The 26,954-nt window shown below is 34.6% G+C and overlaps 1 protein-coding gene across 2 annotated transcripts in view; it reads left to right on the top strand.

The window, feature by feature from the left end:
• The window catches only part of LOC129221924 (endoribonuclease Dicer-like), a 69,339-nt gene extending 43,131 nt beyond the window's left edge, over positions 1-26,208 (top strand). For both annotated transcript variants that reach the window (XM_054856305.1, XM_054856306.1), the window contains exons 10-14: positions 8,602-8,809; positions 8,938-10,712; positions 19,170-19,341; positions 23,296-23,371; positions 25,980-26,208. In XM_054856305.1, the coding sequence (XP_054712280.1) occupies positions 8,602-8,809; positions 8,938-10,712; positions 19,170-19,341; positions 23,296-23,371; positions 25,980-26,154 (2,406 nt within the window). In that variant the 3' untranslated portion in view covers positions 26,155-26,208. The remainder of the gene's footprint in view (positions 1-8,601; positions 8,810-8,937; positions 10,713-19,169; positions 19,342-23,295; positions 23,372-25,979) is intronic.
• Positions 26,209-26,954: the final 746 nt, after the last annotated feature.

Below are 26,954 nucleotides of genomic sequence, written 5' to 3'. Positions count from 1 at the left end.
TGACATCTCATTGAAGCTGAGAGTGCCCACGAGACTAGATTATTCAATGATGAAAATTAAGCTCCTTGCAATTTTTTAACCCGCCCACGAAAACAGGAATTTCTAAAAAATGCTTTTTTTAGCACAGGGCTTCCCAGTTCACAATGCCATTCTGGTGGCCACGTACTTTCACCTGTGAAATGCCTTCCCCCAAACAAGACGAAACAAGGTTGAGTCTAAAGGAGATAATCCCTTTTGAATCATGACAAGTGAAGTTCCAGTTCCGCCCACATTCTTTTCCCTTCTACGCTTCATTGGAGCCACGAAGGAGTTGTGGAAGTTGAATCTATAGCTGTATTTTCTTGCAATGAAGAAAAGGTCTTTTAGAATTCCTAAATTTTCTCCAAAATAAATTATTTTACATCAGAAAAATAGCCAATTTTGAAAAGTATTAACAATAATAATAATTTTTTTTGTTGAACCATATTTTTATAAATTACAGTATATTTTTCCGTTCAGAAACTACTAATTTTCACCGCCTATACAAATAAATTTTTTTTGGATCAAATATTTCTCCATAGATGCAATGTAAAGTATCCCCACTTAATCGAATAATTTCCCCAGATAATCAAATAATATATTGGTCAATTTTCCTAATTTTTTTTCTGCGAAAAATTTTGTATGGTTAAAACAAAATTAAGCAAGCACATTATTTACTTTAAAATATGAAATATTTAATTTTTTGCCAATAACAGGCGAGAAAAACATTGTCAACATTTTCACATTCCATAAAAATATTTCCACTATTCCGTCTAATTTCTTTTGTTGTTACAATTACTAACAAGAGAGAGAGAGAAACTAGATAACGCTGATGATATTAAATTAACACAAAGAAATATAAACGTTACAGACGATAATAAGTCGATAAATATTTGATGTAAAACACGGCAGATGGGAAGGGGTTGGGAGTTAGAAAAGAAATACCAAAAAGACATTGGGTAGTTCCACTATTATGCATTTTTTTTTCAAAATAATTTCGTGAAAATTTCTTCTAATCTAAGATTTTATAGTTAAAGTTGTAGGGATTTTTTTTCCTAATTCTGATACGTACTTCTAATACATATTTCAGGACCGTAATCAGGCATTTATTTCGGGGAGGATTTTACCTAACCTATTTCTCGTTAAATTTATATGGTTAATGAAATTTGATTTAATTTGTTTATTTATTGTTTTTTGCTACAATAGGTTATTTAAAGGAGAGATGCTGCCTTAAGGACATTAACATACTAATGTAAAAAATGACGCATCTCATAAATAAAGGAAAGAAATCCAATTCATTCACTATACTTCTTTTTATAAAAACTCAAATAGATTAGATGCGTGTACTTATATACGCGCATTCGAAGTGATGCCTCTTGAAGTCATATTTTTTTAGGAATAAGATACATTAAATAATAAAAATGAACTTTCAAATTTAAAGAATTTTAATCTTTTTCTCAGCGTGAGTCAAGTATTTAAAATTTGGAGGAAAATTTGCTTCGCTGTATCGTTTCGTAAAAAAGAATGTTCGCAATAATTACATTATAAATAATAAATATTAAAGATAAAGTCGTGAGTTTTCACACTCTTTCAATAGCAATTATGTATTTTTTTTTCAAGTGAAGTGCGAAAATAGATAAATGAATGAAATATATAGTAATAACAAATTTTTTAGCAAAAAAAAAAAGCAATAAAAAGCATTTTTTGGAATGGCTTGAAAATTTTCGGAGGTGGTTTGAACCCTAAAAATCCACACCGTACATACAGCACTGATATATTTAATGATAGTACTATTTACTGGCAGTGGCGGCTCGTGCCTTGAAAAAGTGAGGGGGCCAGATAATGGGCGCACTCGCACCCCCCTCCCCTTACCGCATTTATACGCAGGAAAATACGGTACAATCCTTTTTTTATTTCTTTTTTATTTCAAGCACTTTCGCACAAAAAAGTTAAATAAATCAATGTTATAAATTATTGTCTGAAAAAAGTGAGGGAGACCGGGACCCCTCTCCCTCCCACGAGCCACCACTGTTTACTGGTATTCAATTACAAATGTTTCCAGTGAAGAGATCAGAAATTTTTGTTCGTCTTAGTCGAAATTTCACTTTTACGCACGTATTGTGACCTAAATTTTAATGTAACTAAAAAGCAAACCAAACTAACCTACATAATACAGTGCCGGCAAAAAAAATTTACATTTAGTTGGCAATTAAAACCTTTACATGCAAACTTCTTTTTATAATTTTACTTGGCATGCTCCATAGTTATTTGGTCGAATACTGAATATTCTTCTAGATTGTGACCGAATATTTGGTATTCGGCCAATTCACAAGGGAGCATGTCAAGTGAAATCACGACAAGAAAAAGTTATGTAAAATTTTCAATTGTTAACCAAATGTAAAGATTTTATTTTTTTGCCAGCACTGTGCAAACTATATAGAATCTATTTTTATATTTTTATGAAAGTATCTCTTATACCCACGGAGATATAAGCATTTCTTTCAAAAATGCCTATTTTATTTTAAGGTTTTCGGCTCATAGCACGCAGAGTTTTCCGTCAACTGTTACTAAACTGTCAGAATATTTGACAGCATTCAAGATAAACATAATAATTAAATTTGAAATTAAAATATTAAAAATTTGTTGAAATATGAACGTATAAAGCAGTTGAGTTTTCACTGCGCATGTACGAAAGATATCAATTTATAACCTTAGTAATCCAAAGCCTAGATAGATTCTGCTCCTCGTGATAAAATTCCAGCTCGATATCTTAAAAATTCAAAAAGTTGTAAGATATCTAATGAGCCGAATTTCAGTAATTCTTTGATACGCGAAGACTCGTGGGGGATTGTCCGCTAACTGGTAACACTTGCCAACCGTCATTCAGAGTAATTCGTGATAAAAACAGATTATTTGCGAACGATCCCTCACGAGTCGTCGCCTATCAAAGAATTATTGAAATTCGGCTCATTACGTCGCTGATAACCTTTTGAATTTTTAAGATATCGAGCTGGAATTTTATCACGAGGTGCAGAATCTATCTGGGCTTTGGATTACTAAGGTTATAAATTGATGTCTTTCACGCATGCGCAGTGAAAACTCAACTGTTTAAACGTTCATATTTCAACAAATTTTCAATATTTTAATTTAAAATTTTATTGTTATGTTTCTCTTGTATGCTGTCAAATATTTTGAAAGTTTAGTAACGGAAAACTCTGCGTGCTCTGAGCCGAAAACCTTAAAATAAAATGGGCATTTTTGAAAGAAATGCTTATATCTCCGTGGGTATAAGAGATACTTTCACAAAAATATAAAAATAGATTCTGCATAGTTTGTGCAGTGCTGGCAAAAAAAAACTTTACATTTGGTTAGCAATTAAATATTTTACATAACTTTTTCTTGTCGTGATTTTACTTGGCATGCTCCTTTGTGAATTGGCCGAATACCAAATATTCGGCCACAATCTAGACGAATATTCGGTATTCGAGCAAATAACAACGGAGCATGCCAAGTAAAATTATAATAAGAAGTTTGCATGTAAAGTTTTTAATTGCCAACTAAATATAAAGATTTTTTTTGGGCCCGCACTGTATTTGTTCGTAACAAAATAGTCAGCTCGTGATCCTCTTTTCTTTTTATTTCATTTGTTTATATTTCAAAAATTATTATCAATTTCTCAGCGCAAAAATACTTCCATGATTGAATAGTTTTTTCTTAGAGTCATGGAATGTTTTGAGATTTTTAAAAAAATTCTCTATTATATATGGTTTCAAAAAAAAAATTGTCTTCAATTGTTCACATGTGCCGCAATGAGGGTAGGGAAGGCACAAATGAACAGTCCTGGGATACATGTGAGCACGATTTTCATAAATTTCTCGGCCCGGAACACATACAAAAGCTAAATATTCTCAATTTTGTTTTCTAGATACCATGGGAAAACGCTCAAAAGGAAAAAAAATTTCAAACCAAGAATTGCTTTTATCAACTATTTCAAGCTTTTTTAATTGATATGAAGTTTTCACCTGTTTTTAAGAGTGCCGAAAATAGAATCGGTTGTTTTGGAAGCTAACAAAATATAATTTTAGATTTGGGCCAGATTGATCAGCTTCAAGGGCAGTAAGTTTGGCGCTACTTTAAAAAAAAAAAAATAGAGGGCCACTTTGAAACTCTCTATTTCATGACGTTGTTGAAATGAGAGAAAAAGCCGCATTAACGAAAAAATTGGAACTGAAGATACATACTTTTGTAGTTACACGTTACATTTTTATTCAGTGAAATCCCGTTACTTCAAATAGCAATGCAACAAAATATCTGTTTTAGCAAAGTAAATGTTTATTCCTGAAATTCCTCCTTTATTCCTCTTTTAATTGCCATTGCGAGGCGTAAATTAAATTGCAATGAAACTCCCGTTATAACGAAGGTATTGCAGGGTCCTTTGAAGTTCGTTGTAACGGGATTTCACTATAGTATAATTTGACTTTTTACAAAACGCTTAGCAAAATAAAACATGCGTCTTGTTTTGCCTAATGGTATGAGCTGAAAACGGACAACCAAGTTACCTCTTCTGAATGTTTCACAAATTCACTTATTAAATTTAAAATAATAAAACCTTAATAGTAAAATAGTAAAAAAATAGAGCACTGCTCTGCTCTATTTTGACACGCTATGTTGCCGAAAACTATAATCAAATTATAAATGAAATTACTGAATTTTAAGTGGTTCAAGATCAAAGCAACACCATCTCGCATTCTATGGCGCGACATCCAGTCTTGGTAATGTTAGAGCGTTATTCGATTACAGATTCTGGCTTTTATATGATGATGATTGCTATTAAACTTATTTCAAGAACTTTTTCCCATCAGCATTAGTACCTCTTTTATATAGCCACTGATTTATTACGTCTGATAGTCATAGTTGACTGTGTGATATAAATTACAATGATTTCATATTACACATTCAAATATGCCTTCATCAAAGCTCCTAACAAATTAATAAGATAATTTAAAATAAAATGCTAGTTAGGATGTCTCCACCGCGATTTCCATTACAACTTGAATAGTAAGGTACAAATGAAAGGTTTTACAAGTGTCCTTTCGGATTTAACAGAGCGTGTAGAAGGGGAAGATAAAGCAACGCCTCTCTCCCCGGGAGATCAGAGGGGGAACGAAGAAGGAATTTCACGGCCTGGGCCTTTTGGAGGTAGCTTTTTCTCTGGCAGTTTTCTACGTGCAAGTCCGTCTTGTGGGCTTTTTAACAAAACGTGATATTACGTGCAAATACGTGAGTCGGTTAAGTTGCCTGTGTGATTTTGAAGAGCAAGACATAAAAAGTGTTTTCATACATAACTTTGTTACTTCAATTATTTTTTAACTATTCCAATCAGCTCAGCTGGTAGAGAAATTTTTTTGTTAGGTTAGAGAAATATTTTCGAAGCACAATGAGCAAAAGAAAAAAAAAGAAAGAAAAAACCTTTTCTATTTAGCTGTACTGGCAAAACAGCGCGACACTGGGTACTGATAGTAAGACGATTCCCTGCTCTTCCAAATTCCAAAAAACATGCATTAAAACTTTTCCAAAAGGTATAAAAACTTCAGTATCGAGATGTTTTGTATGATAACTTATTAGAAAATGAATCAGAATTTTAATTGCGTCTAAGCACTAATTTTTATTCATATTAAACCGATTTTATGACCACTTCTTGTTAGCTAATGTGTGTTTGTTACCGCACTATGATAATACATATTTAAGAAACTCGACCCCCCAAATGAAATGCTGAAATGCCGCCCCTGCCCTCCCCCCAATAGTTGTTTTGAATCGGTGCCACTGGGAGTGCCTTTCCATGCAATTCAAGTGCACTACCTTGTATAGTGGCGTAGCCTAGCTATGGTACTGCACGTCTCCCTACAAAATGGAACTGTAAAATTATCCCTCACTTAAGGCAAGTGACATGATCTAATTGAAGCAGAAAATTTGTGTACCAATTTTTTAGATTGTTTTACTTTGAAAACGCCCTGTCACATATGTTTGTTTGTATAAATTATACACACCGAAAATATGTAAGTTGGCATTTTCAAGGCACAAAAATCTGAATTTTTTTTCGGGGGGGGGGGGGGCTCCGTGCTTTAAGATACTCCCTAGACCCCGGTGACATCCGGCCCCCCCAATAATTTTTCCAAGTCGGCGCCCCTGGTCCAAATCAATGCGCATTGCGCATTTTACACTAGTAGATAGTGTTACGTCTTTTATTGTGCTTTGAGCAAACCACACATCCCCGTCTAAGTTCTTTGCCTTCTTTTTTGGTGTATGATTATGGAAAGTACAGGTAGTTATCAAAATAATGGAAACAATCTGTGACAAATGTGTTGGGAATCGCTACCCTGCCATAAATGTTCTGTTGATAAAGGTGCCTACTGACTCTAATCACTCACACTGGTGAATTCAGATGGTGATTGAGCTCTCTGGTCATTTTTGCTGGTATTCTTCGCTTTTTAGACATTACAATCCTCTTCAATACCCGCCGGTTTCATTCACTGAGCTTCTCTTTTCGTCTACTATTTTGCTTTGCCAAGCTTGTCTTACCGCGCTACGTGTATGCTGTCATGACTTTATATACTGTACCTCTAGAAACACCATAATTTGAGATGTTTCAGTTATGCTTGCTTCAGCTAGACGCACTACAGCAATTTGGCCTCTTTTAAAATTTGTGAAGTCCGATATTTCACACGCTTGAAAAAAATCCAAGATGTCCAGAACTTCAGTTAATCCACCATATACTACCAGAATATGTATATTGCTATTTATAAAAAAAACCTTATATCTAGTTTTATTCTTTATTACGTACGAAGCACATTTAAAAATGTCACTTTTATTCACAAGTGTTTCCATTATTTTGATAACTACCTGTAACTACTGTATGAAGAACTCCAATAAAATTAATTTATAGTTGTTTCAATGTCGTCTGAAGGCTCCATAGATGGATCAGTCATAAATTTAGATATTTCTTCTTGGAAAGATGACGTAGTGTTCTCACAGTGCGCTATACAAATGAATCTAAAAGTTAAACCCCTTGCTAGAATATCTCCCACTAAATCCCATTCTGAATGGAAGTGAAGTAAAAACAGCCACTTCAAAATAAGTATACGTTTCCCTTTTCACTTGCTAGCCCATTTTTATATTTTTTTCACGAAATCCAATGAATCACACACTTGATAGAATGCTTTCTGATGAGTAGTGAGTAACATTCACCGTCACGCAGAATAGCGTCGTTTGGATGGGAGGAGCAGCTGCCACTGTCACAGGGTTGCTATTTTGTCCACTTTTTTATAAAAAGTCCGGGACGTAGGAAGAAACTGGACAAAATGAACAAAATGAAAAATAAACCGATTATACATACATAAATTTATTGTTATGGTGCAATACGATTAGTATATTATTCTAATACATTTTCTATTATGAATTACTCATTTAATTAAAATAGAATCATTAGCTTTAGAATTTCATAAATCTAAAAAAAAATAATTAACACATTGATGCAGCTAATTTTAGATCATAATTAACTTAAAAGTAATAAAATTTAACAATGTGAATAAGCTACTGGGCATTATTAGACTATTATATACAATAGTAGAAAATAAACTCAATGGGAAAGTCAAGTGAAATGCTTAGAGACATACATACAAAACAAAAATGTATAGACTAAAAATATTTTATAACTGTTATATTTTTCAAGTTTTTATTGATGTCCATATTTTATGGATATGTTAATGTCATACAAATTACGAAAATTACTACTTTAGTAGGGTTGTGGGTACTTAGAACAGTGTACCGGAAGAGGCTATAATAGGCAAGAGTGTTGTACTCATGTATTACATTTGTATTTGTATTGCAAGAACAGATTTCATTTCATGCCAACATTTCTTTTATTAATATCAAGTAGTTTTTCTTTCTTTTTTTAAATATGATTTGTAATGTTTTGAAATTCCAACCTTTAAAAGCTTTTTATTTCTACTTTTTAATTTTATAAATGCAATTATTATGGGCAATAAACCTCCATATCACAGATAAACATCTTAAAATTTACAGCTGATGTGCTTGTTTTATAAATGCTATTACATGCTTATAATTTATTTTAACACTCATTTGATTTATTAACACACTTACATAAACTTCAACAGATCTTACTTTTTTATTTTCTCTTTAAACTATTTTACAATCAGTTGTTTATATACATATTTATGTATGCTATTTTTATATTAAGATATTACTTGAATAGGAAATTCTACATAATTATTTATTATTTTAAACTTCAAATTTTTAACTCAAAACTTCCAGTTTATTGATGAAGTGGACGAAATGGACAAAATGATATTTGTCCGGGATGGTTTTTTCCGGGGTGGACACAATAGGACAACCCTGGCCACTGACACAGGTTTTCATCGGTCATGCAAAATGGTTAAAATGTGATATTTGTGGATTACCTTTAACCATATCTCATTAAAGTTTCATTTTGAGCTGCAGTTGAAATTATTTTGATGCATATTGTTGATATATGAAGTAATTTGTGTTTTCTCTTATTTATTTTAGATCAATCCTTTTCCAGTGTTCAATAAATCTGGCAGAATCTTAGTCAGCATATCATTTTGCAAAAGTCTTGTTTTGTCTCATGAAGAGCTATCAAAATTGGAGGAGTTTCACCATTTTATTTTTTCTGATGCTTTATGGATAGAGAGGAACAAAACTTTTGCACCTGTATATGCTGATGCTTCTTACTATGTTGTTCCAGTCAATCAAGGTAATTGGAACAGAAATTTGATCTTATTAACTTAGAACTCCTAATGCGTTTATTATCATTATTAGTGCTACTTTTATCTGTATCTAACTCATTCATGATTGTCTCATAAATTTTGGTCCATTTTACAGATTTGAATGCTGAAATTGAAGTTGATTGGAATTTCATACACCAAACTAAAGATCATCCATACAATAGAATTAAACTGATGACATCAAGAACTGACAACAGAACCATGTTTGATGAAAATCTGTTCACTGACGCTGTTTTATTGCGTTCGTACCAGCTGAATGATTGGAAAACGGAACCTCCAACATTTCACCATGTGGCAAAAATTCACTATGATAAAACCCCATTAAGTGAGTTTGAAACTGAAAAATATCCAAACTACAAACAATATTTTAAAGAAAAGTATTCCATAGATATACAAATTGACAAACAGCCATTGGTTGAAACGGTGGAGAATCGAATTCTACATCTGTGGAAGCCTCTTTATATTTCTGTCAAACAGTCTTATGACGAAGAAGGCGTTTCAAGTAAGACAAAATTGAGGCGTCAGAATTATCGTGAATACTTAGTTCCAGAACTGTGTATTATTCATCCCTTCCCATCATCTTTTATGTTCAAAGTTTTATGTTTGCCGACAATTTTATTTAGACTGACTTCTCTGTCATTAGCAGAAGAAATAAGACAGACAGTTGCAGCGCAAGGTTTCATTGGCAAAGTTGATGAAAGCTTTACTTGGCCAGAATTTCAGCTGGAATCTAGCGATAAAGAGCTGAGAAAACATCTAATTAGTCTTGGGGAGATAAAGAATTCATTTTCAACTAATGAAGTTCCACAAGATATTGTTAAGCGTGATGGTAAAGTTATTAGCTTCGTACGTGATGTGCCGATCGAAACTCATCCAGGGCCTAACCCTAGCCTGATTTTGAAAGCCTTAACTACTAAAAGTGCTGGTGATGAATTTGATTTGGAAAGGTTGGAAATGATTGGGGATTCCTTCCTGAAGTATGTCATGTCCATCAAAACATACATTCAGTTTCCAACCTTTGATGAAGGAAAACTGACAAAGCTGAGGAGTCAATTAATTCAAAATCTCCGTCTTTATCAGTGTGCTAAGAAAAGGAATCTTGGCCAGTATATGATTTGCAATGTTTTCAGTTGCAATAGCACTTGGCTGCCTCCGTGTTATGTAGTAGAGGAATCCGTTGACCCAAAAGCTGTAGTAAAATTGAAGAAGAAAGAAGATGATGCAGAAGGCATCAAGTATTCTTATTTCACAAAGAGTATCATATCGGATAAATGTCTTGCCGATTCTGTCGAAGCTTTGATCGGAGCATACTTGCTTTCTTGTGGTCAAAAAGGTGCTTTGATGTTCATGTCTTGGATGGGCCTCAATCCTTTGCCCAATATCAAAGACCACGAAGCAAGCAAAGAGGATTTCCAAAACTGGCCTAATTGGCCACCACCCCCAAATCCCATCCTATCGGAACTGCCACCGAATCATGTTCAAGCTGTGATTGAACGTCTAACTTTGGGATTTGATGAATTTGAAAAGATTATCAAGTACAAATTCAAAAACAAAGCATACCTGTTACAAGCTTTCACTCATCCTTCGTACTCTTTCAATGAAATAACAGATTGTTATCAGAGGTTGGAATTTTTAGGTGATGCAGTTTTGGACTTCATGATAACGCGTCAGCTCTACGAAGACCCCAACGACCATTCCCCAGGAAAATTGACTGATCTGCGTTCTGCATTGGTGAATAACAATTTTTTTGCTTCTTTGGCAGTGAAATACAACTACCACAAGTTCCTGAAAATTTTGTCACCACATTTGTTCAAGTTGTTGGGAAATTTTGTGGAACTCCTGTGCAGCTCTGTAGCTTTTCAAGAATTTCAAGTAAGACAACCAAGCATTTTTAGTTTTGATTAATATTTTTTTATAGTTCATCTCTGTTTGTACTCTGTCTTTGTGCTCAAGTGAAGAATACACCCAACCTGTTTTTATGCAGTGGATAGGGATCTCATAAAAAAAATCGCATTTAAAAAAATTGTTTGAAACTTCACGAGTAGCTATAAAAAGTTGTTTTTGCTACATAGTTAACAAATTTTTTTTATGTGGTGTATACAGACCGCATGAAAAACGTCTCACGTAGAAACTAAATCAAAAAGTTATCTTTAAACGAAATCAAAATAAACCAAGTCATGATAATTTTGCGCAATAGTCGGGCAAAATTTCCTGAATAACGAAATTTTTGGGAGGTCAAAAGGACTTCCCATCGGAATGCCCCTGTCATCACCTGACATGGCCGGATCCAGAAACTGCTCAAGGAGGGAGCGGTTGATTTTTTTTTTCTACTACGTATCTTATTTACACATATTGGGGGGGGGGGCATTTTTTGTCTGATTCAACTAAAATATAGAGATTTATCCAATCCAAGGAGGTCCCTCAACCTATTCCTTTCCCTCTCCGTTGAAATAGTTATTCTAAAATTGCGTTTTAGAACTTTAATTTCAGAGGGGAAATGTTTCGATACCCCCTCCCCCTTACATGATTAAAAACTGTCTAAAATAGCGGACTGAACCCATTTACACTACATGAAATGTCTACAATCGCGTCATTAAGACTTAAATTTTGAACAATACCCGGGTGGAAGGCCTCCAAACTCGTCTTTTTAACATCACTAAAGATAATCTGAAATAGCCGTTTTAAAATTTCAAATCCAAAAAGCTAACAGGAGGAAGATTCGAACTGCATTCCTTTAATAAATGTCGTCAAAGACAGCCTACACTTGCGTTTTATGACATCAATTTGGAAAAAATGCCGTTTTAGGATCCCTTAAGGGAGGGGCGATCGCACCCATCGCCCCTCCCTTGTATCCATCCTTGTCACTTGAAGATACTACTTCGCACTTGTTTTATAAATAATTTCGCCAATGGAGTCCAATCTGATTGAAATTCTCATATACTGCACAAAAACAGGTTTGGGTGCATGACATTTCTGTTTGAAGGAATGTTATTTTATCTGGAAGGATTTAATTTTGGAGTTAGTGTACCTACTTTCTTACTGAAGTAAAATTATATTTAAAAAAGTGTGTAAATCCTTTATATTTAAAAAGAGAAGATTTAATTTTCTAAAAGATTTACAGTAGAAGATAGAAATTGTTGCTTGTTGCAACACATCGTATTTAATAGCTAATTGGTAGTGTTATAAAAAATACTGCATCCATTGCATTAAAAAATTACGGTTTCCATAGTTTTAAAAATATGAAGTTTGTGCAGCTTAGTTTAATGATTTAAATTTTGGAAAAAGATAGCTGTACGCTAAATGTGTGGTAATAATCTGCCATTTTTGGGTTAAACTTATTAACTTTTGTTTTTTAAGACATTTTTCATCATCTAATCAATTTTGTATCCGTATGAATGTAAAGCTAAAATAAAAATCTGATTGCTTCTACCATCCAACCTTGCTAAAATAAACCCAGGATATCATGACCACTCGGTTGCAGTACACTTTTTTATTGGTTCCATCCTGACTCCCCTTTTCCTGATGCTATCTTATATTTATAAATGAAAAACATAGAAGTTGGAGTCAGTTTATAGTAGATGCAAATTTCATTTTCACATATTTTTATTTATCAACATTAAAGGCCACTGTAGAGGAGGAAAACGACCATTAAAAAAAAATTATATTCTAAGGAATTTATTTTTAAACAGTAGGGAAAGGGGACATGCTTGACAAATCATTAACCTTCAAAGTACAATTCTTTTAGATGTAGTAAGATTCTCAAAAGTCTAAATCGTAAGTGGAAGAACAATCATAGGTAATTTTAGTAGAAGAAAATTCTTAAACGTGAATGCAGGGCCAGCAATATTTTGCAATAGAAAAGCATTTGAAATCCCGTTTTTTGACACAATATTCATGTTACACTCAGGAATATTGAAAATAGCGCCCCAAGAAGAAAGCATTGGATTGAAGGGAAATTTAATGTACAGAATAATACAGATGAGAGCAGGGGTGGATGTAGACAACCATTTTAGGCGGGGTCATGCCGCATGCTGGATAATGAACCCCCCCCCCTGAAGCTCAGTGTCCAAACCTACGGTTTTGGGTTAAATATAATTTTGAAATTGCTTGGGTGTCATTAAAAGCACCAAATCGGCTAGGAATAAGGCACTTAATAGAGCATAAACATTTCTAATTAATTTCATAAGCAATTGACAGAAGTAATATTTAAATTTTTTACTTTTAAAAATAATTAACAAAATGGAAAGGTAACTGAAATCGTTTACATTTTATTCATTAAGAGTTTGAACAACAATGTGAACGGATACTATTGTCGGCGGTTTAGGGGGGGGGGGTCATGACCCCCATGACCTTCCCCTTGTATCCGCCACTGGATGAGAGATACATTTGATCTCAAAATCTAGACAATTAAACAAATTCAGGCTAAGAAATGAAATAAATTCAGTGCTACTTCAATAGCGCGTTGAACCCCTTTTTGCTGCAATACATGCCGCAATATGGTCTGACATTGAGCTAATTAAACATCTGATGTTGTTCTGAGGCAAATGGACCCCAAATTTTTAACAGCCACTTCTAAATCTTGCACAGAGTAGCACTGGGACATCTGGCATTTCAGCTGATCCCGTAAATGCTCTATAGGGGACAAGTCGGGGGGCTGTCCATGGAAGAGACTCACACGGAAGTAAGAAGTCTTGAGCAACTCTAGCTGTATGTGCGCGAGCATTATCTTGCTGGAAAATTGCTCCTGGGAGGCCATTTAGGAAAGGTTTTAGATGTGATTGCAGAATGTCATAAACATAACACTGGCCCGTTAAGGTTCCACGCACCCCAACTAGAGTAGGCAGAGGCGGATCAATTGAAGGGGGGCCCTAAGCGGTAAAAATTTTGGGGAACCCTCTCTTAAGTAAAAAAAGAAGAAGTTCCAATAAAATAAAAATAAAGTATAAACAAAAACTTAAAGCAATATTGTTACACAATAATTTTTATTAAAAAAATTTTTATTTTTAGTATCTAACTTATATAAATTTTCGGCGTGCTTTACTGGCAGCAAAATCGTCAATTTTGCTGCCAATTTTGCTTTTAGTGTTGATGTGATTTAACATATCTTGCTCTACGCTATATTACCTACTGTAACTAAACTACAGAGTTTTTTTACAGTCGAGATCTGATAACCAATAGGCCCATGAAGTCCGGTTTAGGGGGCCCCCCAAATCTTTTCCGCCAATATTTAGAATTACGATTATATTTATACTACACTACAAAACACAGACTCTGCTTTGAAACAGGTTTAATGTTTTTCCTATTAGTACAATTTTCTTGGCACATTTTGCTTCAGGAGAAAAAACAGAAATTTTTGGACAAAAATTAAAAATTTGAAAATCAATAAAATTTCTTGAATTAGGGCTAATAAAACTCTAGAATTGGGGGGGGGGGCGGGCAGGGTATGGGCTAATTCGAAAGTTTGTTACAGTACTTTCGTTTCGACATATCTGCACGGGCTGTTTTTTTAATTGCAGTTAGTAATATTTGAAACCAACATATTCGACCTTTGCATTCCATTCAAATTTTGGGGTCCTATGGCATAGTGGTGAAAATTTTGGGGCCCCTAAATCGAGACTCACGGACCTGTTGATCAAGGGCAGATCTAGCATCTGGATAAGGAGGGGTCATTTCGGAAGTCATTTTTTGGCATAAAAAGAGCATATTTTGGAGGCCCGTTAAAGTAGTACTCATGGGCCTATTGGTAAATCAAGCCCCGGCTGTAAAAAAAACTCGTTCATTCAGTTTCAGTTGTTAAAATCTAAAACCAACGTATTTGAACTTCAGATTTTAGTCAAAGTTCGAGTCCCTACGGCATCGTAACTCACAATATTGGTTAAAAAATTTTGGTCGACCCCTAAACTAGACCTCATAGACCTATTAGGTTAATCAGATCTCGACTGTAAAAAATATCTGTATTTTAGTGACAGTTGGTAATTTCTAAGACAAACGTATTCGAGCTTTAGATTCTATCCGAACTTCGAGGCCCTATGGCAACGTAATTCAAAATATTGGGGGAAAATACTTGGAGGACCCTAAACCAGACCTATTGGTTATCAGATCTCGACTGTAAAAAAAAACGCTGTTGTTTAGTTATAGTTGGTAAACTCTAACACCAACGTATTCGAGCTTTAGATTCTTGCCGAACTTCGAGGCCCTATGGCATTGGTATCGTAATTCAAAATATTGATGAAAAAAATTTTGGTGGGGTCCGCTAAACCAGTTGTATTGGGCCTTTTGGTAAATCAGGCCTTGACTGTAAAATAACTCATTCGTTTAGTTACTGTTGGTATTATTTAAATCCAATTTGTTTTAGCATACCAGTTTCCTGTCGAGCTTTGGTCCCTATTGTATCTTTGAATTTCGGGGCCCTGCGCCATCATGGGACCCCCGGCAGCCTCTTAGTTTGCGTACTGTTAGACCCGCCACTGAGAGTAGGCCAGCTATCATAGGCTATAGCCTCCCAGACCATTATGCCCGCTGTGCGGGCAGTTTGTCGTACGATAGAATGGATGGTGTGGTACTTTTCTTCAGGGCACCTCCTCATCTATGCGCTGATTCCCTCTGACCCCAAAACAGATCGGGGTTTATCAATGAGCACCACCTTTTGCCTATCAGTGACATCCCACATCGCTCTGGCTTTGCACCATTGCAGACAGAGTTGCCATGTTTTGGTGTTAAAGGGAGTACATGAAAAGGGTGCTTGGACTGCAGATTTATTTCTACAAGACGTTTAGAAATGGTTCGGGGAACAACTACTTTTCCTACATCTGCTTGTATGGTGAAACCGGTCACTGGGATCCACGAGTGCTTGCCGCACAATTCTTCCATCCTCTCTCCTTGTGGTCTTCCTGGTCACTCCAGACACGGTTTTTTGCACGTTGGTACCATCTCATGTCCACTGCCTCCAATAATTTCTAATGGAACACTCCGAGCGATTCACCTGGACAGCAATACGGCTCGTCGACCAGCCTGCAGTTTTCTGGCCGGTGATCAAACTTCTCTCAAACTCGCTTAATTGTGAGAAACGCTTTCTAACTCGTCTGCCTGACATCCTTCACTCATTAAGGTTCTCCAACTATCCGGATGTAATCTTAACATTTATAAATTTCATATTATGCACTGGTTTATCTAGCACCTTTTTCCTGATTTTACCAGTGCTGTACAGTAAACGGTCATGCTCATTGACACCAAACTTGGATCATTTGCTTATCAGATGTCACTCTTCTTATATGCAAAATTTCGCGATTGTACCTCTATTCTCTCTTGGGATGCTATTTTCAATGTTCCTGTGTGTATTTTGTATGGAATCTGAGAGAACATGTCGACTCTGTCTGATATAGGCTAATCCACATTGATAGCAAATTACAGGAGGTAGGGGAGAGGGGGGCACATGTGAACAAAAACGACATTTTTCTATATTTTTCATTATTAATTTGAGATAGAAAAGAAAAAGGTGCTAAATATGATAAATCAAACATTTGCTAATATTTTCATGCAGTTATCCCCCTTCTACAAGAGGAAATTCCAACCTAAAAATTAATTCTAAAATATGTTACATTTTGTTCACATCTGCCCCGGTGGGGGGGCAGTTGTAAACACACCTGGGGCACAAGTGAACAGATACATAAATGGTATAAAATGCACCTAAGCATATCTTTAAGTACTCTTTATTACACATTAATAAACACAATGAAAATATAAATATTGAGTACATAATAAATTAACTTGATTCAACGAACATTATAGCCTTCAAGTTTTACAGAAAAAGAAACTGAAGAAGCAGCTCGATATGTGCTACCTAAAATTGTAGGTGGGGGTAATTTTAGCAGAATATCATCTGTGTTTACCATCGATGTATCATCTGTTTCTGGAAATACAAAGGTTTCATTCTTCTGCTTCCTCATGAATTTAACATTTTCTCGATACGGCCAACATAGTGAATTTTTGTCTTTTTTGTAGTGAATTCTACGAGGACAAAGTCATTCACAGATAAATTTTCTGGTGCAAGGTTGACTTCAGCACAAATTTCTTGATGGCTACTCTCTTCAAAGCTAATGTCGGACTCGGAGTCACTGACTACAACCTTTGACTGCTCCTTTTTCAACAGTTCAGCAAGTTCTAACTTTCTTTTCTTTGCAACTCTTTCACATCTTATCTTCATTTTCTCTGCCATTTCTTCCATAGCTTTAACAACAATGCCTTTTTCGGGGATGTCTGTCAAAATTCTTGATTTCCTTTTTTGACGCTGCTTACTTTTCCCTAGAGTAGAATCGTGAAATTCTATTCTAGGCAATGGTCTAACTCATTCTGGGGTAGGACTTGAATGTGAATTGCAGCTGGTGGACGCATCCTCAGGATTAACTGGCATTAAGCTTGTTATTTGAATTGGGATGAAATCAGCGTCAGTAAAAGCAAGCCGAGATAACGGCCAAATTCCTGGTTTAGAAAAGCCTGATTTAATATTTTTGGATGTAAAGGCTGCTGGGAAAGCTGGTGAAGAACACTGACCAATTTCATATATAGTTATTCTTTTTCCTGGGTGTAATGTCAACCAGTCATTGAAAGAAGTTTTCAGTGCAGATTTAAAGGGGCCATAAACACCTACATCCAAAGACTGTAAGCGATGTGAACAATGAGGGGGAAATGTAAGGAGTACTATTCCATTCTCACAACAAAATATTATATCCAAACTGATATGACTTTCATGATTATCAAGTAGAAGCAAAACAGGATTTGCTGCGGTACAGCGTGAGTACTTTTAGAAGTGTTTTACAACTTCTAGGAAGATATCTGAACCCTAAGCTTTCTGATGATGCTCCATTAAAGAAAATATCTTTGTATCTTTTTCTTGGGAATACAAAAACAGGAGCTACAGTGTTTCCCATTGCATTAACTATACCACAAAATGATACAAGTTCACCTCTCTCGCCTGAAACATTTTGTCCAATTTGTTTCTCTCCACAAACCGCGATCACTTTTGGAGCCTCCAACACAGTCGCGATACAGCTGATACTAACTTCAATTATTAAAATTTTTAATTATTCAATGTTTCTTAATTAGCCTAATCAAATAAAAAAATTAAACAATTTTTGAAATTGAAATAACTAAAAAAAGAACAGTATGGGGTACATGTAAACAGTTCACACCTGCCCCTACATAGTGTGTTCACATGTGCCCCATATAACAACTTAAGCCTAATCTGATAAAAAACTATATTTCTTTCAAATTTTTTTTAAAAAACCGAGTACAAAAACTTACTTTATAAATCCCACTTCAAAATGAATAAAGTTCAAATCACAATAAAGATAGTGTTGAATGTGTTTTTACTCTGAGAACTGGAACATGAAAGTTTACTGGCACCTTCCAAAACAGAAGTTATTATGATAACTAAAAAACAAAATGGTTGAGATCTTTGAAATTTCAGGCAGTATACAGTACTACTGCTGCCATCAACATGATTTTTTTTCAGATTTTTTCCCTTATGTTATCTGGGTAAAATATGGTTTGTTCACATGTGCCCCATGTTTACATGTGCCCCCCTCTCCCCTACTTGTTACCAGGCCCGGCACCTGGGGTAGGCGACCTAGGTGGCCGCCTAGGGCAGCAGATTTTAAGGGCAGCAAATTTTGGACTTGAAACATTTTTTTAAAGTATTAATATCTCTTTCAGCACCATAAGATTCATTGCTTCAGTACTTAAAAAAATAATAATAATTTAGAGTGCACCTGTGCTTGGATATGAAAAACATAGTTCGGAATTTAACAAGAAATTCAATTTCATTTTAGAGGCAGCTAATTGCGAGACTTAAAAGTCTTTTGAAAACATTAGTATCTTTTTCAGTGCCATAAGAAGCACTACTTTAATGTTGAAAAAAATAATTTAAAGTGTGTACCAGTGTTTGGATATGCAAAACCCAGTTTGAATTTAAGTAGAAACTCAGTTTAATTTTAAGAACTTTACTACTATTTTTATTTTATTACTATATTATTATTATTTTATTATTATTATTATTATTAATAATAATAAATGGGGGGGGGGGTGGCATTTGTCAATATCACCTAGGGCGGCAGAACTACTAGAGCTGGTTACGATAGCCTTGTAACAGCTGTTTGTGGAGTTTCTAACTCTTTTCAAACGCTTTTATTTGTACTTTTATACACATTGTGCTATTTTACACATGGTGTACAGTATTTGATTGCTTTTTTTTTATATGCCAAGAAAACTGTTACTCTTTTTATCTGTTCAAATTAATGCTAATAAAACTCTTCTTTTGTTCTTTTATTTCAGGTTTATGGCTATTATCTTGAAGAAACGGAATGTTTTGCTCTTGAAGAAGTTGAAGTGCCTAAAGCTTTGGGTGATATCTTTGAATCTGTTGCTGGTGCTATTTATTTGGACAGTGGGATGTCTATAGATGCTGTGTGGGATATATATTATCCTATGATTGCTCCAGCATTAAGTAAGAAGAAACATTTTGTTTTAGTTTTAATTTCTTTATTTTTCAGCTGCACTTTTGTGTTGTAGTCCAAACTGTTATGCATAATATGCAGCTAAAATCAAGACACCTAACCCTAAAAATACTTCAGAAAAAAACTTGATCATTTTCAAATATGAGGCTTTGAGAAGCAATGGAATGTAAGTGGATATTTTCAAGTTTGGAGCATGGGCGCCCATACGCAAAATTGTAAGGGGGGGGGGGGGGGCTCAGAAATTTTAAGCATTGTTTAGCAGGATATTTTCCCCAAGGAGGCAGATTTCAGGACAGATTAGAGTCATTAAAATTTGACATTTTTAATTATGTATTCATTCATGGCTGGAGAAAAAATATTTTCATATTTTTGCAAAGAAAAAAAGTACTAAAAGCAACGAAGTTCTAATTTCCAAGGGGGCTTGAGCCCCCCCCTTGCCCCCCTATATGGGCGCCCTTGGTTTGGAGTAAAACTCGTTTAATGTTGAGGTCCTTGGTAGACTCTTATTGTAAAGTTTTTCTAAATCTTGCTGTATATCAGCACTAACCAGGGCTACTAGTACTTTATATCTTGCCCCAAAATGGAGTAAAGGTTCACCTACCATTTGTACGGTTATCTCCAAATTTTTTATTTTATCACCTACATCCTTTTGCTTCTCACTGCCTAAATATATGAAAGCCAAGGACTGCAGTTTCGTGCTTATTAGCACTCATCAGCCCGGCATAGGACTAACTGAGCTGGAGGTGGAAAACCTCTTAAGGAAGCCAAGAGAGCTAAACAAACTGGTAGCTAATACAGAATTAGCACTGACCAGACGAGTGACCGAAACAATGGTTCAGTTCAACTCGAATTTTGAAGGCAAAGGCAGGTATATTCAGTAAGTTACCGCCCTATATATATAGGGCAGTGCCTACAATCTTCGAGTTGAACCGAACCATTGCTTCGGTCACTCGTCTGGTCAGTGCTAATTCTGTATTAGCTACCAGTTTGTTTGGCACTCTTGGCTTCCTTAAGAGGTTTTCTATCTCCAGCTCAGTCATTCCTATGCCGGGCTGATGAGTGCTAATAAGCACGAAACTGCGGTCCTCGGCTGGAATTGACTGAGCTGGCAGTGTATTTCATGTATTTCTGCCTTAGCCCTAGCTATATAGGGCGGTAACTTACTGAATACTCTTAAGATGTTGGGTTGTCGGTATTTATGGTATACTTCAAAGTTATATAAACTTCTCCAAGCGTCATTTTCTTTTACTGCTCCAAAAATTGCCCGAAGGATCTTTCTTTCAAAAATGAGAAGTCTGTTTTCCTCTGTTTTATTAATTGCCCATGTCTCACTACCGTATGAAATGATCGGTCTTATGAGGGTTTTGTATAGGTTTATTTTTGTATTAATGGAAAGGAGCTTAGATTTTAATTGGCTCTTTAAGCCAAAGTAGCATCTATTTGCCATCAAAATTCGATTTTCGATTTCCACTTCAAACTCATTCTTACTGGTAACAAGTGCACCCAAGTATTTAAACTGGGTGACTCCTTCAAAAGTATTGTTTCCAATATTAAGCGGCTGCACATCTTGTATTCTAGTATTCAGAATATTAGTTTTCTTTAAAAATTTTGTTAAAAAATATCTATATATTTAAGATAAAATATCATGGTGAAAATATCAGGATATGTTTGGTGAAAAGACAACCTTTGTTTTTTTTTTAATTTGGTTCGTGAATAGTTTATTTGGTTCGGTGGTGGCCTTTGTTTGGTTTGTGATGATTTATATTGTCTGTTAGGGTTAATCAGATTAAAATACACATTACAATTAGGACAAAATTAGAGTTCTTCTCACCTTCTTGTTAAAATAGAATTCAAGTGAAGAGCTTTTTGTAATTAGAACAATATTAAAATCCTGCTCCCATCCGAAGAAAGAAAGAAGTTGATGATGTTTAACAAAATTATTAATAATAAGCTATTTCAAAACCAAAATTCTTTAATGTATTGAATCACCTACATCTTTTCGAAGTTATTATTTTTCAAATTTATTGTATTAATGTGAAAGGATAAATTTCAGTGGAAGAGAATTGGACTCTTTTATGAACCTCAAAAGCCTGGGGAAAGGTGAAAATTTTGATGAACTATATATATATATATGGGTTCAAACACCTTAGCTAGGCATACAACTCAGAAATCTTGATTTAAATTTATTGTTATTATAATTTTGATCATACTGTTTATATTATGGCACCTTTTCAGTCCTTTTATTTCTGTAATCCAATTCAGTGTATGCCGTACGTTTCGGGGCTAATGATCACAACGTGAAACATGGGCTCAATTTCAAAAGTTTTCATCAAACAGGTCATAAAACGAGTTATCGACCTTTTACCTTTGTCATAAAACGGTCGCTCTTATTTGCTCTTCAATCGTTGCCAAAACCAATATTGCAGAAGTTTACTGGTTAATTTCTAAACAAAGCTTGCCATTAAACAGGGGTAAAAATTACGATAATATGAAAGAAAAAGTAGTTTTCAAATTTGTAGTCTCCAGTAACATTTTGCTCTTGGAGCTCTTGAACTGAGTTTTGCCTAGGACTTTCCACTAAAATCAGGGTTGGCTTTCTGCCGGCAGAAACTAGTTTTTGCCGTGCCAGTGGCAGAAACTGGTTATAACCGGTAAAAACTGGCAGAAACTGGTAAAAACTTAAAAGCGTCTTTAATAACTCAAGTAATTACTAAATGATATTTGTTAGGATAAAATAAAAAAAATTAAACTTCATTTCATCATTTTAAAAAATAAAATCCTATGCTAGTGTCCTTGATTTAGTTCGGAAAGGGAACTTTTCAATTGCAGATGCTCGTAATATTTGGATTAATCTAACGAAGGACGAAAATTCATATGGGTGCTTAGGAAAGAGGAGTGACATACCGAATTAAACAGGCACTACTGATTGTAATATGCTCGCATATATGCTTCATCTAAATTGCTTGTGATTGAAATTATCATGTGCTTCAAGAAGAAAGTGCCAGAATTTTACTTGCCAATATTAAGCTAGATTTTGTACCTATTATCACAGCTTTGCAAAACAATAGGCTCCATATATCGAAACTTATTTTTAAAGTCAAATTTTTACTATTATCCCAATTACTACATGGTGGATCAGTTAAAAAAAAAAAGAAAGTTTCACAAACATTGCTTGTTCCTTGATGCATTGCCTGCAAGCTCTTCTGTTCGAGGAATATTCTAAAGTTTCTCATTTGTGCATATTAAATTGAGAAACTGTTTAGATTTTTTAAACCACCTTTTCTAAGAGGCAACTGCGGGGTCCAAACAATGTAATATTTGATTTTGAATTTTGATAATATTGTAATTAAATTGCTTTGGTTAACAACTAATTATTTTCTCCATGCATTTTCTATTGTATGTGATTAATTAATTTTTTTGTTATATTGTGAGTTTTTGCCAGTTTCTGGCGTAAATGTGGCAGAAAGTGGTTTTTGCCATGCCGGTTTTAACCGGTTTCTACCAGTGGTTTTAACCCCCTCGGCAGAAACTTGCCAACCCTGACTAAAATAGAAACCCTTATATCTGCTGTTCAAATTAATTGAGAGAATTGAAACAGGCTGTATTAGGAACAGGAAAAAAATCTCTTTCAAACGACATAGAATATTAAGAGGTGTGTGGGAAATCTTTCATCCCTTTAATAGGCAATTTACGTGAAATTTTAACTTAAAAAATTAATTATAAAAAAAGCTAATTCAAAATTTAAAAAAAAAAAGGTGCAAACCCCTGGAGCTGGAGGTAATTTTGTACCAAATTTCAAGATTGTAGGTGCTATGGGGTCTCCTGAAAGCAGACCTGCCACAGAGATCCTTTCACAATTTCTTTGACGTTTTTATTTTAATATATAGAGAAACTGCATTCAGTTAATGTATAACAGTTTAATATTTTCCTGCTTATCTTTCCAGAGCACTTAAGTGAGCATGTTCCCATAAATCCAGTCAGAGCTTTGTATGAACTTGTGGGGTCACAAGATGTATTTGGGTGAGTTGTTTTTTTTTATTATTATTATTATTTTCCCCCTTTTCAAAGAAAAACTATTTATGTTTAAATAACTTAACTAGAGCCATTTTGTTGGTGTGATAAACTTCAAAACTTTTTTAATACACTGGAAAAAAAAAATAATTTAAAAGTCTCAGTTGATCTTACTTGTTATTAACCACAGCATTTGAACTTTGTTATTTCAATATACTGTCAGCCCCGCTTAATTGAATATTATTGGGGGAAAAGTGGAGAAATTTTCGTTAACTTTCTAAATTGACAACATTGTCTGTTGTCAACATTTGGGCAGTGATCATGCAAGAGCAGGGCCGGATTTAGGGGAGGGCAGGCGGGGCTACTGCCCCGGGGCCTCCACAACAAAATTTTTACAAAATATCCTAACTTTTACGGGTGGAAAATATCGGATATATACATATATATCAATATATTCGGATATATATCAAAGTATCGGATTTTTTCGAAAATATGATGATCTTTTCTAACCCTGATTAGGGGCCTTCACTCCTTCGTTGCCCCGGGGCCTCCACACTTCCAAATCCGGCCCTGTGCAAGATACCCGAACACCACTCTCTTAATTACAGCATGCATACTTGTTGTCCATGCTGTCAATGTGGTCAGAGGTGACCGCACACCATACAAACCTCACTTTCATTGCCCTCTTTCATCTTGAAGTTCAGTCCACATTGGACTGTTGGCAATAACTCTTGCCAATGAATGTCAGTTTAAAATTTTGCTTTGCACATTATTGTTACACCATAAGTTACATCTAGTGGCAACGATTCAGCAGGGGGGGAGGGGCTGAGAAATGTGCCCCCACACTTTTTTCATCATCAAAGATTGCTTAAACATTAAGATTTTTATTTCAAAATGTTTTGGGTGAGATTACCTGAACATTAACGTTATCAAATATTACTTAAAATGTCAGTTTTAAAACTTCAATTTTGAAAAATTTCTGGGAGATAATCCCTGAATGCAGTCCTCCTTCCTTTAAATTGAAAGATGACCTAAATTTGCGTTGACAAAAATTAAGGAAAAGAATCCTAGATAGCATGAAACTGCATTTTTAAGTCTCCAATTTAGAAAAAAAGAATCCGGAGATCTTTTTTTGAAGTCTCCAAAAGCAGTTCAAGACTGAGTTCTTAGGATTTCATCAGTTCAAAAAAAAAAAAAATACCAGAAGAACCTCCAAAACCTTTTGTTCCCCCTTAAGTCAATAAAAGAAGTCTGAAATAACGTTTTAAAAAACCTTTAAAGAATGTTTTAAACTTTGCAAAATTTCTGGGAGAGAATTCCAAACCCCTTGCCATAAGTTTGTTAAAGTTGGCTTCAATTTGCGCTCTAAGACATCAGTTGATATTTTTTTCTGGGAAGAGCCTTTACATTACCAAAGAGAGTCTATAACTTCTTCGTTTTTTTTTAAATTTATTTATTATTATTATTATTATTATTAACTAGAAAATCTCCCATCAAGGTATGATGGGTGAAAATTGCCTCTACATTTGAACGAAGCCATTGCCTGTTTGGTGATATTTTGATAGCTGAAATTTTAACTAACTCCAGTGGATTAACCCTAAACTCCAGTAGGTAGCATTCATTGTTGACCCGTTTTTCGTTTCTTCATTCCTCTGAAATCACAGTCTTACCAGTACCAGTAAAACAGTTCAGTTACCGGGTCGAATTCAGTCTTGTCACAATAAAGCCTGTCCCTGCATGTTAAACATTACCAAAACATATTATCAAATTATCATGCCATGGTGCGAGTTTCATTGTTGACACTTGCAGGTTACTCGATCATTGGCTATTATATACAACTGCAAAAATAGTGTTTGCAGTTTGTAAAAATAAGCTTTAAAATGTTGGTTTGTATTAAAACCAGTAAAACGCTTGTTTGTTGTACAGAACATTATTGAAATATAATGAAAAAATACTGGAGAAAAATCAGGTTAGGATATACCATGTTATATTACATTGGTGATCCGTGTTACATCGAAACTGTGTTATATGAGACTTAGAAATAATGTAAATCAAGGGATGTGTACCGTGTTATATTCAAACCAAGTTTCATAAAAACAAAATAAAAACCTATTAGGGTTATCAACCGTTAACAGAATTTATTAAACAAAAATGAAATTCCATCTTTTTAAAATATGAGATTTGAGTTTCGAAACCTTGAAGTATTAAATTCAAGTTTCGTATCGTGTAATATTGAAACCATGTTGTAGGAGTACCGTGTTATACGAGGGACGCCTGTATTCAATGCAAAAAGGAAATATAAATCTTAAACACAAATTTATTTAATATTTTACGAACATTTATTTTTCAGAAAAAAAACATGCAGATTTCTGCATCCGTCATTGTTTTAAAATTTTATTCTGCTGTTGTCTTCAATCTTCTGACTTTTTCACTTTTCTAAAGATAATGAATGTCATCTTCAGCAGTATTTTGCATTTTTCACTGGTATTGACTCCTTTAATTTTGTTGTTATCCACTTAAGTTTGTTTTTCCTGAGGCATAAAACTGATGATCCCGAATCACGTATGAACCTGTGATTAGAGTAAAAATATGTAATGTGAGAATTTTTCTTTTCCAGGAAACCTGTCACAAAGGAAGGTAAAGATAAGACTTACATTGAAGTTAATGTTCTGGATCAAACATTTGTTGGCGTTGGACCAAATAAAAAGGTTGCCAAAAGATCTGCAGCTAAAAGAGCTATTGCATATGCAAAAGAACAGACTGCTATGATGGTAGATGAAATGCTGGCATGAAATGTGTATTTTGCAATACTTGATATGTAAAAATTAAATTATATTTTACTGTTATGAGAATTATTTTAAAACACAACTGTTAGATCAGATATTTTCTTGCAATTGCTCAAAACTCATGGTTAATCAAATAGGGAACTACACGATGAGCACAAATAATGGACCGAATTTCAAAAAAATCATTTTTTTTTTGGAACTACTGCATATATTGCTGTAAGTGATACATGAACTTAAAGAGAAATGTACCAAGTTTGTTTTTGCATACTAAGTTAAGTTACACAAATATGCAACGTGTGAGCCCATTGTGCAAAATATACAATGTCAAGTGCTGTGGTGAAGTCTGTTGTTGCAGAACAGCCTGCCAAAAAAAAGGAGGGTCATGGTAAAGACAGTGTCTTCAGTTAGTTACCAGCCTATAGCCAGGGCCAAGTCAGAAATCCATGAAATTCACTGCAGCTCAGTCATTTCCAGCCAAGGACTGCAGTTTCATGCTTATTAGCACGCATCAGCCCGGCATAGGAGTAACTGAGCTGGAGTTGGAAAACCTCTTAAGGAAGCCAAGAGAGCCAAACAAACTGGTAGCTAATACAGAATTAGCACTGACCAGAGGAGTGACCGAAGCCCCGACTTTCGGGGGGGGGGGGGGTTACTTCTTTTATATATATATATATATATATATATATATATATATATATATATATATATATATATATATATATATATATATAATATATATATATGTATGTATGTATAATCGCTTGGAATTTTTTCCTTTTTTTTCTTTCTCTTTCTTCTTTTTCTCT

This window comes from Uloborus diversus, chromosome 5, assembly GCF_026930045.1.
Source record: "Uloborus diversus isolate 005 chromosome 5, Udiv.v.3.1, whole genome shotgun sequence".
NCBI lineage: Eukaryota > Metazoa > Arthropoda > Arachnida > Araneae > Uloboridae > Uloborus > Uloborus diversus.
This window is presented reverse-complemented; position numbering and strand designations above follow the sequence as displayed.